This window comes from Ranitomeya variabilis, chromosome 3, assembly GCF_051348905.1.
Source record: "Ranitomeya variabilis isolate aRanVar5 chromosome 3, aRanVar5.hap1, whole genome shotgun sequence".
In the NCBI taxonomy this organism is placed as follows: domain Eukaryota; kingdom Metazoa; phylum Chordata; class Amphibia; order Anura; family Dendrobatidae; genus Ranitomeya; species Ranitomeya variabilis.
In genome coordinates this window covers 379175221-379188285 of record NC_135234.1, presented here as the reverse complement: position 1 = coordinate 379188285, position 13065 = coordinate 379175221, and the positions used below count along the sequence as shown (strand labels likewise).

The 13065-nt window shown below is 42.5% G+C and overlaps 1 protein-coding gene and 1 non-coding gene across 2 annotated transcripts in view; one reads left to right on the top strand and one right to left on the bottom strand.

Annotated features, from left to right (window-relative positions):
• LCK (LCK proto-oncogene, Src family tyrosine kinase) overlaps positions 1–13065 on the top strand; it is a 181452-nt gene that overhangs the window by 119440 nt on the left and 48947 nt on the right. Inside the window, exons 6-8 of the mRNA XM_077296013.1 lie at positions 10287–10390; positions 11257–11406; positions 12335–12487. Coding sequence (XP_077152128.1) covers positions 10287–10390; positions 11257–11406; positions 12335–12487 — 407 coding nt within the window. The remainder of the gene's footprint in view (positions 1–10286; positions 10391–11256; positions 11407–12334; positions 12488–13065) is intronic.
• On the bottom strand, positions 6051–6157 carry LOC143764015 (U6 spliceosomal RNA). Its single transcript, XR_013213003.1, has one exon. It is a non-coding gene; the product is annotated as a U6 spliceosomal RNA (small nuclear RNA).

The window sequence follows — 13065 nt, the reverse complement described above, 5'->3', positions numbered from 1 at the left end:
GCCCCAACCCTAACTCTAGCCCAACCCTAACCCTAATGGAAAAATGGAAATAAATACTTTTTTTTATTTTAACCTAAGGGGGTGACAAAGGGGGGTTTGATTTACTCTTTATTTTGATCATTGTGGTAGGGTCTATCACAGTGATAAAAATGAACCAAAAATTTCCTATTGTTGCCGGGTGTCAGTCGGCAGATCTCGGCGGGCGCATTTCTTTCCGGAAGACGCAGCCAGCCGGATGGACATCATGGGGGATACAGGAGGGACTAGGGACACTGGAGGTACCAGGGGGTATCGGTGTACCCCATTTCTCTCTCCTCTGATGTTATGGCATCAGAGGAGAGAGAAAATTAAAGAGAGAGAAATTAAATGGGAAATCTGACTTTTTTGCTTGCGGTCACCGTTATTCCGTGAATAACGGTGATCGCAACACTGAGGTTGGTAACAACCAACCCGAATCATGTTCTCCGGGGTTTCGGCTACCCCTGTATCCACTTATTTCTCAGCGCCCTTAAAAAGCAGCGCTGAGGCATAAGTACCTTTAACTGCCGCCGTTAAAAGTTATATCAGCGGTCGTTAAGGGGTAAAGCTGCAATGTTCCTCTGGGAAATATGTAAATCCCTTGTAACCCCTTGTATCCCAATCAGACACCTCTGACTCAGCCAAACTAGATCTCACACTTTGCACTGACGAGGGCAGTATCCCAAAACACAGCGTCTGCAAATTGAGATTTTGGTTTCGGCATTTATCCTAAGTCATGTGACAAGGCTTATTATAGATTCAGTATTGACTTTTAGGATTGCTACTTCCTATAATTGGCACTAGAGTTCCAGTCATCCTCCTCTCTGAAGAGATAATTTGCATATTTCCCAGAGAAGCATTGTAGCTTAAAAGTCTCCTCACCTCAGCATGTCAGGCTTGACATGTCACCAGGGGCAGACACTGACAGCTTGGGGCCCTTGTGCAAGAAATGTGTCTGGGCCCCTCTCCTTTTATGGAGACAAACGTGTGTATATATATATATATATATATATATATATATATATATATATATATATATATATATATATAGCAACACACATATACAGTGGGGAAAAAAGTATTTAGTCAGCCACCAAATGTGCAAGTTCTCCCACTTAAAAAGATGAGAGAGGCCTGTAATTGACATCATAGGTAGACCACACGTATGAGAGTCAAAATGAGAAAACAAATCCAGAAAATCATCTTGTATGATTTCACAAGATTTATTTTGCAAATTATGGTGGAAAATAAGTATTTGGTCATTAGCAAAAGTTCATCTCAATATTTTGTTATATATCCTTTGTTGGCAATGACAGAGGTCAAACATTTTCTGTAAGTCTTCACAAGGCTGGCACACACTGTTGATGGTATGTTGGCCCATTCCTCAATGCAGATCTCCTCTAGAGCAGTGATGTTTTGGGCCTGTCGCTGGGCAACACAGACTTTCAACTCCCTCCAAAGGTTTTCTATGGGGTTGAGATCTGGAGACTGGCTAGACCACTCCAGGACATTCATATGCTTCTTACAACGCCACTCCTTCGTTGCCCTGGCGGTGTGCTTGGGGTCATTATCATGCTGAAAGAACGATCCACGTTTCATCTTCAATGCCCTTGCTGATGGAAGGAGGTTTGTATTTCATCGTTTGTTTGCAGAAGAAACTTGTGAGAGTAGATTATATGGGGTAATTCAACTTTTATCTACATAGAACATGAGGTACATGCATTAGCTTCTTAATACAGCATAACAGGAAGTCTAAAAGACCTTTTACCAGAGAGAAAGTGAAACCAAATTACAACAAGTATATGCATTACATTCAACTAAGGATATAACAGTAACAACATCACCATCTACTGTAAGAAAAGTGTAAACTCCTCCTGCACACAAATAAGTCTATCTGTTGCATATCTGCCAATAGTTTGCACTCAAAATCTCACGATACATGGCCCCATTCATTCTTTCATGTACACCAATCAGTCATCCTGGTCCCTTTGCAGACAAACAGCCCCAAAGCATGATGTTGCCACCTCCATGCTTCACAGTAGGTATGGTGCTATTTGGATGCAACTCAGCATTTTGTCTCCTCCAAACACGACGAGTTTTGTTTCTTCCAAACAGTTCTACTTTGGTTTCATCAGACCATATGACATTTTCCCAATACTCTTCTGGATAATCCAAATGATCTCTAGCAAACTTCAGACTGGCCCGGACATGTACTGGCTTAAGCAGGGGGACACGTCTGGCACTGCAAGATCTGAGTCCCTGGTGGCGTAGTGTGTTACTGATGGCAGCCTTTGTTACGGTGGTCCTAGCTCTATGCAGGTCATTCACTAGGTCCCCCAGTGTGGTTCTGGGATTTTTGCTCACCGTTCTTGTGATCGATGGAGATTATCAGTGGTCTTGTATGTCTTCCATTTTCTTATTATTGCTCCCACAGTTGATTTCATCACACCAAGCTGCTTGCCTATTGCAGATTCAGTGTTCCCAGCCTGATGCAGGGCTACAATTTTGTTTATGGTGTCCTTCACAGCTCTTTGGTCTTCACCATAATGGAGTTTGGAGTGTGACTATTTGAGGTTGTGGACAGGTGTCTTTTATACTGATAACAAATTCAAACAGGTGCCATTACTACAGGTAATGAGTGGAGGACAGAGGAGACTCTTAAAGAAGAACATACAGGTCTGTGAGGTGACCAAATACTTATTTACCATCATAATATGCAAAATAAATCTTGCCAATCAGACATGATAATTTTCTGGATTTGTTTTCTCATTTTGACTAATACTTGTGGTCTACCTATGATGTCAATTACAGGCCTCTCTCATCTTTTTAAGTGGGAGAACTTGCACAATTGGTGGCTGTCTAAATTCTTTTTTTTCTCACTGTATCTTACATAGTCTCCTTTATTATGTATATTGCTGTCCCTATTACACAGTGCCTTTCTTAAGAAAAATAACAAGAATAACCTATGTAAGGGACAACACTGTACATAACAGCAGAGGAAGTTATATAATAAGGGACAGCACCATATATAACTAGTCAGGATGGTACATATTAAGGGACAGTGTTATATATAATAGAACAGTAAACTATTTAACTAAGAACGGCACTATACATAATAAGTGAGTACACTATATAATAAGGGACTGTGCTATACATTTTGAGTGAGCACACTATATACTAGGGGAATGGGCGATACATAATAAGGCTACATTCCTGTATCTGTGTGCAGTGTCGGTGTGCTGCTAGTGCAGTGCCCCAGAGTCCTGGTCGTTGCTGTAATGTCGCTCTTCCACCAGGGGGAGTGATATTACGTCTGATGGTACTAAAGGAGTTCACCTTGCCAGGTATCACAAGTCACACACTACACTTCACACTCCGGTCCACCAGGGGGAGCCTTGCTTCTATCTATTACGGCACTCCACACACACGGGTAAAACTGGTGGGTTGGATAGGAAGTCAGGCAGAAGGTACCTGGGTTTGACCCAAAGAGGACCTGTCAGGCAGACAGGGGAGAAGGAGGAACATCTGAGCTGCAGACAGAGGGTCCCTGTCAGGGGTGGGATCCTGACAGAGGCCAAGCACGAGATAGAACGTTACGGAGCTGCGCCTGCACCCATTGCAGCAGCATCCTAAGAAAGGACACGAAGAGAAGTGTATTGTGGAGAGTGAGAAACAAAGTCACAGCACATGGAGATAATACCGGGAGGAGTTCTGCCCCAAGAACGGCAGCCTCCTTCTGAGGCGCGTAGCCAATGTCCGGAACACCGAGGGAGTAATTGACTCTACGTATTACTTCAGAGACCGGCAGGACAGTCAATTCCAAGTTGGTTGCCCGACCTTAATACCTAAGAAGACACGGAGGCAAATTGTGGGAGAGGGGTGTCACTAGGGTCTCTATAAATACGCTCCAGGCCTACCCCGTAATATGGGTTGTCCTATCCATACCATCTGGGGGACAGAGAGATAGAAGATCAGAAACATCCACAAAAGTTGTGAGGACTATCCCGTGGTGCTCAGCAGGGAGGTACTACAACACACAGGCGCTAGTAGGAAGGCTACTGATTTCCACCTAGATAAGGGAACTCTGGATGTGCCTTTGGACCGGCCAGACTCTGCTTGCCCTGTGAACGGTACTCTGGACTGTGGACGCTGAAGTCTTCAGTAAAAGGTAAAGAGACTGCAACCTTTGTGTCCTCGTTATTCATTGCGCCTTACTACGTCCACCATCACCACCTACACATCTGGGAAGCCCTCGGGACATACTTCACCTGTGGGAAGGTATACCATCTAGCTGCCATTCCATCACCCCAGCGGACCCCTAGCAGCGTCGGTCACCCTGACCGAATACCACAGGTGGCGTCACGGGCTCTGTGCATGCATCCGGTTCTGATCGCACCGGACTTTAGCAAACAATTTGTAGTCCAGATGGATGCTTCAGAAGTCGAGTTTCAAGCTGTTCTGTCTCAGGAAATAAATGGAGAAGGGCATCCCATCCTGTATCTGAGCCAGAAACTCTTCCTGCGAGAAAAACTACCCAATTGTTGAGGAGTGCTTAGTCATAAAGTGGGCCATGGACACACTGAAGTATTACCTTCTAGGCCGTAGGTTTAAGCTAGTATCAGACCATGCCCTTATGAGATGGTTGAGGGAAAAGAAGGGTAAGAATGCCCGGGTGACTAGGTGGTTCTTAGCCCTTCAAGATTTCAGTTTCCACGTGGAGCATAGGCCAGGGAAGTTACATGGTAGCGCGGATGTTCTCTTCCGAATCCCGTTTGGTGTCTGAAGGTGCCAAAACCCTCGCCTTTGGGCAGAGGGGGAGAATATGTGACAGGGTCACTGGCATGGTATATGAGGGGAGTAATGTGTCACTGTGCTTAATGGAGTCAGTGACGTGAAACCAGAGTATTTTCCTCCAGCACACTGCGTGTTGTGAGGGTTAAATTAAAGTTGCATACATGGGCTGGTTTTATGTGGACATCTATAGAATGGGTGGGAAGATGTCCACCTTATCTCCACCTGCAGAGTTGTCATAGTCGTGTGATGACAGGACCTGTGTGATTTCACAGTCATGTGGTACGTCACATGGTGTGGGCTTAAATAGCTAGACTTGAGAGTCAGTCGGTGTGTTGTGGTTTGGAGATGAAACACTCCAAACGGTAGCTCCAGGTGGAGTTGAAGACACATGATAGTCTGAGCGGGCGAATCCCTCAGACATATGGACTTTGCTTTATGTTATCTTTTTGTTTGGCCGTTATGCTAGAAAGGCCATGTTTCCTTTGCTTAACCCTGCTATGGTTTATGCTGTTCCACAATAAACCAGAAGGTGATTTACCACAAGAAGTGTTCCTATGTCTACCTTAGGAAGCAGCTGAGTCAACCCCTCAAAGCAGATACAGAATAATATTTACATCCAGGAACTAACCGCTGATGTCTGATTAGAGTCAATTTCTGCTGTTTCTTCTCCATCTAGTCAGACCTTCATGTCGACACCTCCCAGCCTAGACTCATCTTGTCATGATCATTGCAGCCCTAAAAATAACAAGGTCACATACATTGTATACATACATGTATCTCCCCTGCACTGCACCCCTGAGTATAGATATGTACCTCACCATTAACATACTATTAACCATGCACCAATCAAAATATAAACTGATGAGCAACACTGTGCCCCCCATTAACTATAATCTCCACTACCCAATCACTATAAAGAAATATATGCAGCAGCACATATCCATCTCACAAACTTAGGGGCAGTGAATGAGGAAATTATACTTTTTTCCATTAAGATCTTTAAAGCGTACAGCAGGATGCAGCATAGTACTCCTAATTAGATTGCAAACTCCACTTAGGGTTAAAAAAAAAAGAGTCTTATTGGGTTGATTGAGAGTAGGCCAAAATGGAGTCAGTTATGCAAAAATGAATGGGAGGAACCAAAATTTTGAACTTCAGTTGGACTTGGAAAAGCTTGAGAAGGCTTTCTATCTGCATGGGTGCATCCTTCAATTTCATCCATTCGAAAACATGACGAATAACATATGGAATGCTTCACAAATTTGCGTGTCATCCTTGCACAGGGGCTATGCTAATCTTCTCTGTATTATTTCAATTTTAGTATATGTGCTGCCGAAGCAAGCATGGTCATCGGGAGACTCTCAGACCACCCCATCATTTTTCTCCCCCACCACACCTGTGTTCTCTCCACCAGCATTATCATTATTTTCCCCCAACACACCTCAGTGTCCTCTCCAACACCCCATCATTGTTCTCCCTCACCACCCGTGTCCTCTCCACCAGCCTCATCATTTTTCTGCCGCACCCACATTATTATTCTCCCCCACCTCATCATTGTTCTCTCCCACCACACCTGTCCTCTCTTCCACCACACCTCAGTGTCATCTTCAACAGTCCCATCATTGTTCTCCCCACCATTCCTCAGTGTCCTCTCCTCAATGTCCAGTACAGACCAAAAGTTTGGACACACCTTCTCATTTAAAGATTTTTCTGCATTTTCATGACTATGAAAATTGTACATTCACAGTGAAGGCATCAAAACTATGAATTAACACATGTGGAATTATATACTTAACAAAAAAGTGTGAAACAAACTGAAAATATGTCTTATATTCTAGGTTCTTCAAAGTAGCCACCTTTTGCTTTGATGACTGCTTTGCACACTCTTGGCACTCTCTTGATGAGCTTCAAGAGGTAGTCACCGGGAATGGTCTTCTAACAATCTTGAAGGAGTTCCCAGAGATGCTTAGCACTTGTTGGCCCTTTTGCCTTCACTCTGCCGTCCAGCTCACCCCAAACCATCTCCATTGGGTTCAGGTCTGGTGACTGTGGAGGCCAGGTCATCTGGCATAGCACCCCATCACTCTCCTTCTTGGTCAAATAGCCCTTACACAGCCTGGAGATGTGTTTGGGGTCATTGTCCTGTTGAAAAATAAATGATGGTCCAACTAAACGCAAACTGGATGGAAGAGCATGCCGCTGCAAGATGCTGTGGTAGCCACGCTGGTTCAGTATGCCTTCAATTTTGAATAAATCCCCAACAGTGTTACCAGCAAAGCACCCTCTCACCATCACACCTCCTCCTCCATGCTTCACGGTGGGAACCAGGCATGTAGGGTCCATCCGTTCACCTTTTCTGCATCGCACAAAGACACGGTGGTTGGAACCAAAGATCTCAAATTTGGACTCATCAGACCAAAGCACAGATTTCCACTGGTCTAATGTTCATTCCTTGTGTCCTTTAACCCAAACAAGTCTCTTCTGCTTGTTGCCTGTCCTTAGCAGTGGTTTCCTAGCAGCTATTTTACCATGAAGGCCTGCTGCACAAAGTCTCCTCTTAACAGTTGTTGTAGAGATGTGTCTGCTGCTAGAACTCTGTGTGGCATTGACCTGGTCTCTAATCTGAGCTGCTGTTAACCTTCGATTTCTGAGGCTGGTGACCTGGATAAACTTATCCTCAGAAGCAGAGGTGACTCTTGGTCTTCCTTTCCTGGGGCAGTCCTCATGTGAGCCAGTTTCTTTGTAGTGCTTGATGGTTTTTGCCACTGCACTTGGGGACACTTTCAAAGTTTTCCCAATTTTCGGACTGACTGACCTTCATTTCTTAAAATAATGCTGGCCACTCATTTTTCTTTACATAGCTGCTTTTTTCTTGCCATAATACAAATTCTAACAGTTTATTCAGTAGGACTATCAGCTGTATATCCACCAGACTTCTGCACAACACAACTGATGGTCCCAACCCCATTTATAAGGCAAGAAATCCCACTTATTAAACCTGACAGGGCACACCTGTGAAGTGAAAACCATTTCCGGTGACTACCTCTTGAAGCTCATCAAGAGAATGCCAAGAGTGTGCAAAGCAGTCATCAGAGCAAAAGGTGGCTACTTTGAAGAACCTTGAATATATGACATTATTTCAGTTGTTTCACACTTTTGTTAAGTATATAATTCCACATGTGTTAATTCATAGTTTTGTGTGAATGTACAATTTTCATAGTCATGAAAATACAAAAAAATCTTTAAATGAGAAGGTGTGTCCAAACTTTTGGCCTGTACTGTATTAACTAAAAAAAAACACGCCACCATTCACCTCCCTGGGCAGGAAGCAGAGGATGGATCGCTCCCTGCCCGCAACAAATGAGGGCAATTTGACCATGGGCCCCACTGAGCCTTGGGGCTCCAAGAAACAGGCCAGAGTACACTAAGAATTAGCTGCCCTGCAGGGGCCCACCTCCACCTCTGGGCTCCGGTGCAGTTGTATTTGCTGCCCTGGCAGTATGTCCACCCCTTTGTGACGCTCTCCACAAGGTGGAACGTTACCCCTTGGATCCTAAATATTTAGTACAAATTTGATTTGAATAGAATTGATTATTTCATCTATTGTACATAAGTATTGTCGTAGCTGTTTTTATTCTGACCCAAATGTCAGCTGACAGATCACCAGTGAGACCTAATTGTGGATTTACGCCCTTAGTTGACAAGCGCTTGGAGACAAAAGACACCTCACACGTATCCCGTGAGCAAGTCACTTTTATCTGATATATAAAAAGCCAAAGCAATGTTTTATACCATTTACATCCAATGCATTTCAATGTAACTCATGTAGCCCCCACCTGCACCCAGGGTCATATTCTATTTACCATAGCTCAGAACATATTGTGACTGACTATTGCGAACATACATGATAAGAAGTGTAATCTCCTTGAAGAGGAGACCATCAGACTACTGAGTCAACAGATTCTAGTAATTCTAACACTTAAAGGTAAAAGGCACTTAAAGGCAAGGCAGTTAAAGGCAAACTATTAACCCTTCTATAACAGTATATACACCCAATATATACTGTATATGGCAATGTTTCTAATTCAATGTATGTTGCTATTATGTGAGCAATTTCTATCACTGTTAGTAAGATGCGATTCACAATGTTATTTTTGGCAATGAGTGGAGCAGTGGATGGTAGACACTTTGTGGTATGGTTATTGGCACGGGAGTGACCATAGTGGGTGCAGGGGTTGCAGTCCCACCTGGGCCCTGGAGTCTAAGGGGCTCAAATGTTCTCTTTGGTCTAAATAAGAAGAAAAAACTATTTCAAATCCATGATTTTTAGGGGCCCCGTTGCCGACTTGGCATTAGGGTCCACGAGCTTCAATTTACGGAAATGGCTATTGTTATATTGTTTGACGCTATCTAAAGTTGGTCTTGTCTATATTTATTTATAAGGCTAGTAAACCTAAACTTGAGGATTCGCTCACACATGCATTTAAATAATCGGTCCCATTCTCATCCAGGAGAGTGGGACAATTTTTTCTCACTTGCCATCCGTGTGCTGTCTGTATACAATCCATTTTTTTTACTCAGAAACTATTAACTATTTATAGTTTTCTGTGCTAGAGAGTTGTAATGCATCTGTAAAAATCAGATGCCAAAATTGGATTGCACGCAGTTGATTTATACGCAAGTTTGAACGAATACTTAAAGTAAGTATCAAATAAAACCTAGAATAAAATAACTACAAAGACTTTCAGACTCTAGAGATGGGGACATTTGTGTTGGTAGATATTTTACATTACAAATGATATCTCATGTTCAGTAATTATCTTGGTGCATCGCCAACGGGAAATATTACTTACTAGAGTTTTTTTTCGAAATAAACATTTTTGTGGTTTAACAATACAGAGAGGAAGAGCGTGTGACTCAGTTTCCATTCTTGTTAATTCATGTCAAATGCAAATACATAGAGGAAAATTACAAAAACGTATGCATAGTGTTCAAATGGCACAAGATGTAAACCAGTCTTTATATGAGACGAAAATGGAAGCTTAATACCAAATAGAACATTGTCCCCAACTCCTTGTATACAAGGAGAAATATTTTAACCCATTATCTACCAATGTCCTTTTTTTAGGACGCCTAATCTTTAGCTTCTAGCAACTAAGATTTTATAATTTTTATAATTAGGTCCAATTTTTTGTGTTGTGTTTGTAAAATGAATGTTTTCAAAATAGGAAATCATGTCATTGTCATTTTTAATTGAATATTGGGACGCCCTTTTCTGAAAAATCCGTACTTGTAAAAATTTTAATTTGGCAAGTAATGGGTTAAATTTCAATAAGAACAAACACACTCAGCACCTTATAGAACAATACAATGTATGTATTGGTCAAAAGTTAACATATTACATTTTGATTGTAGCATTTTTTTGTTGTATAAAATGTGTTGCTTATAAACTCATGTCAACATGTTCTCTTTAGTTGGTTCTTCAAAGATTTAGGTCGGAAAGATGCAGAGCGTCAACTCTTAGCGCCAGGAAACCAGCAAGGTTCTTTCCTTATCCGAGAGAGTGAGACAAATAAAGGTATAGTTTTGCAATGAAAATAGGCAAGTAACATAAATTGGATCTTTATTCTCCAAATTAATTTTTATGTTTTTATTTATTGTATTAATTTAGAAAAAAATGAGAGTCCTTAAAGGGAACCTGTCACCCCCCAGGCGTTTGAAACTAAAAGAGCCACCTTGTGCAGCAGTAATGCTGCATTCTGACAAGGTGGCTCTTTTAGTTATTGGTGCTGTAACTGCAGAAATAATCCATTTTTTAATTTGTCCCAAATACCTTTCTTCAGTCCTGGAGGCAGGCCTTTCCCCCCTGCTGCAGACGCCACACAGCCATGAGAATAAATCAGAAGACACTGCGGGGCAGAGATTAACAGGCAGGGCGGCCGCACAGGCGCAGTCAGCTAGACTGCATATGAGGACAGACGGGCAACGCTCACTGCCCCTGCCCAAGGCAGGAGAAAAGAGCGCAGGCGCCGGCTCATTTCAAAACAGTGCTGAGGAGGCGCGCCCGGCGCCAAGAAGACTTGAGTGACGGCTGTGTGGCGTCTGCAGCAGGGATGAAAGGCCTGCCTCCAGGACTGAAGAAAGGTATTTGGGACAAATTACAAAATGGATTATTTCGGCAGTTACAGCACCAATAACTAAAAGAGCCACCTTGTCAGAATGCCGCATTACTGCTGCACAAGGTGGCTCTTTTAGTTTCAAATGCCTGGGGGGGTGACAGGTTCCCTTTAATAGCTGAGAAATTTTATCAAACCACTGAGCACTCTCATTTTCTTTCTATCTATTGGCTGAACAGTACGAAGTTATCTTTACTGTATCACTTTTTCCATTGAAAAGCTTCATCCTTTCCAGCTATGAATGAATCTCACCTATTGTTTTTTCCAGGCTCATACTCTTTATCTGTGCGCGATCTGGATCAGAATCAAGGGGAAGTGGTGAAACATTACAAAATCCGCAACATGGATAATGGAGGATTCTATATATCTCCTCGAATAACTTTTAAAACACTCCAAGAACTTGTGCAACATTATTCTGGTAAAAAATGTTACCAATGTGTTCATATAAATATTCTGTATATATTGTGGTAGATAGGCTCACTTGGCTGCACATAGAGGTAGACGCAAGAACGCTGTCTCTTTATATCTTTTACTGGTTTATTAAAGGTACCGCATAAACCAGTACAACGTTAGCAATAACAAACACGGCCTTTCTGGCCTAACAGGAAAACAAAAACTTAATGTAAGTAGGCATAGTTGCTGTGGGGATCTGCCTCTCAGAAAAAAGCAACAAAGTTCAGCTTTCCTTATCATGAAAACACAGCTTTGGAGTTTGCACCTCAAGACACATCCAACACTGAATGATCCAGAAGGCTGTGTATTTATCCTCTGGACTCCCATCACTCTACAGCTGTTCACTCAACCTAGCCCTAAACATGGCAGATTAACACTTCTCACCACATAGTGTGCTGGAGCCTTTTTCTAGATTCATATTACTGGTGCTAACAACCACAGTGATGCATATCTCCACTCCAGTACTTTGCCAGTGACTTTGTCATAATATACATATTACTTATGATATTATTAATGATTTATTATGGTTTTCCAATGTGCCTTCAAAAAATGTTTGCTGTCCAGGAAAAATTAAAAATCAAGTTGGCATCTCTGATACACCTGACTAGCTCAGAAAACCCAAAACAACTCTTTCATCATGCCAAAAAGAACAAACAATACTCAACATGTTCATTTACAAAACCCGGCAGAGGGAATGCATGTTGAAATAAACACATTTACAAGCTATACTATATCTATTATGTGATTCTTACTTTTGTTGTAACAATAGGACTTCTATAGATTGAAATATCTTTCGTAATGTACAAAGTAGTGGTTAACAGCTGCCAAAGAATTCACAGATCATTCCATACATATATTGGTGTATAGAGTAATTTTATAAGTATTTAATTTAGGTACCTTGGATGGATTGTGCACATTACTGAAGGCACCATGTCAAACTCAACGGCCACAAAAGCCCTGGTGGGGCGATGAATGGGAAATTTCACGCAGTTCACTACAACTGGTGAAAAAACTAGGCGCCGGGCAGTTTGGGGAGGTATGGATGGGTAAGTTAACTCATTTATATATTTAAAAGAATAACAGGATTAATGTTAGTTTTGATTAGTTATAAAATAGCATTAGGTAAAATGTATTATTAACCAGTTCAAGACCAGGACATTTTCCCCCATTTCTGGCCAGGCACATTTTCATTTTTTTCCCCCTATACATGTGGTTTAAAGACCCCTAAAACATCTTCTCATTCAGATATTAGGCTACGTTCACATTTGCGGTGTGCGCCGCAGCGTCGCCGCCGCAACGCACAGCGCAAATGTGAACACATGCACAACGCTGCTTTTTGCGCCGCATGCGTCCTTTTTTCCATTGATTTTGGACGCAGCAAAAATGCAACTTGCTGCGTCCTCTGCGCCCCGACGCGGGCGCCGCAGGGACGCATGCGGCGCAAAAAGCAAGTGCACCGCATGTCCATGCGCCCCCATGTTAAATATAGGGGCGCATGATGCATGCGGCGCCGCTGCGGCGCCCGACGCTGCGGCGCTAGCCGCAAATGTGAACGTAGCCTTAAATACATTTTTGTGTTTTCTTTTGTGACGCGTGGAGCTCCATTTTTATGTCAGTGTCATAT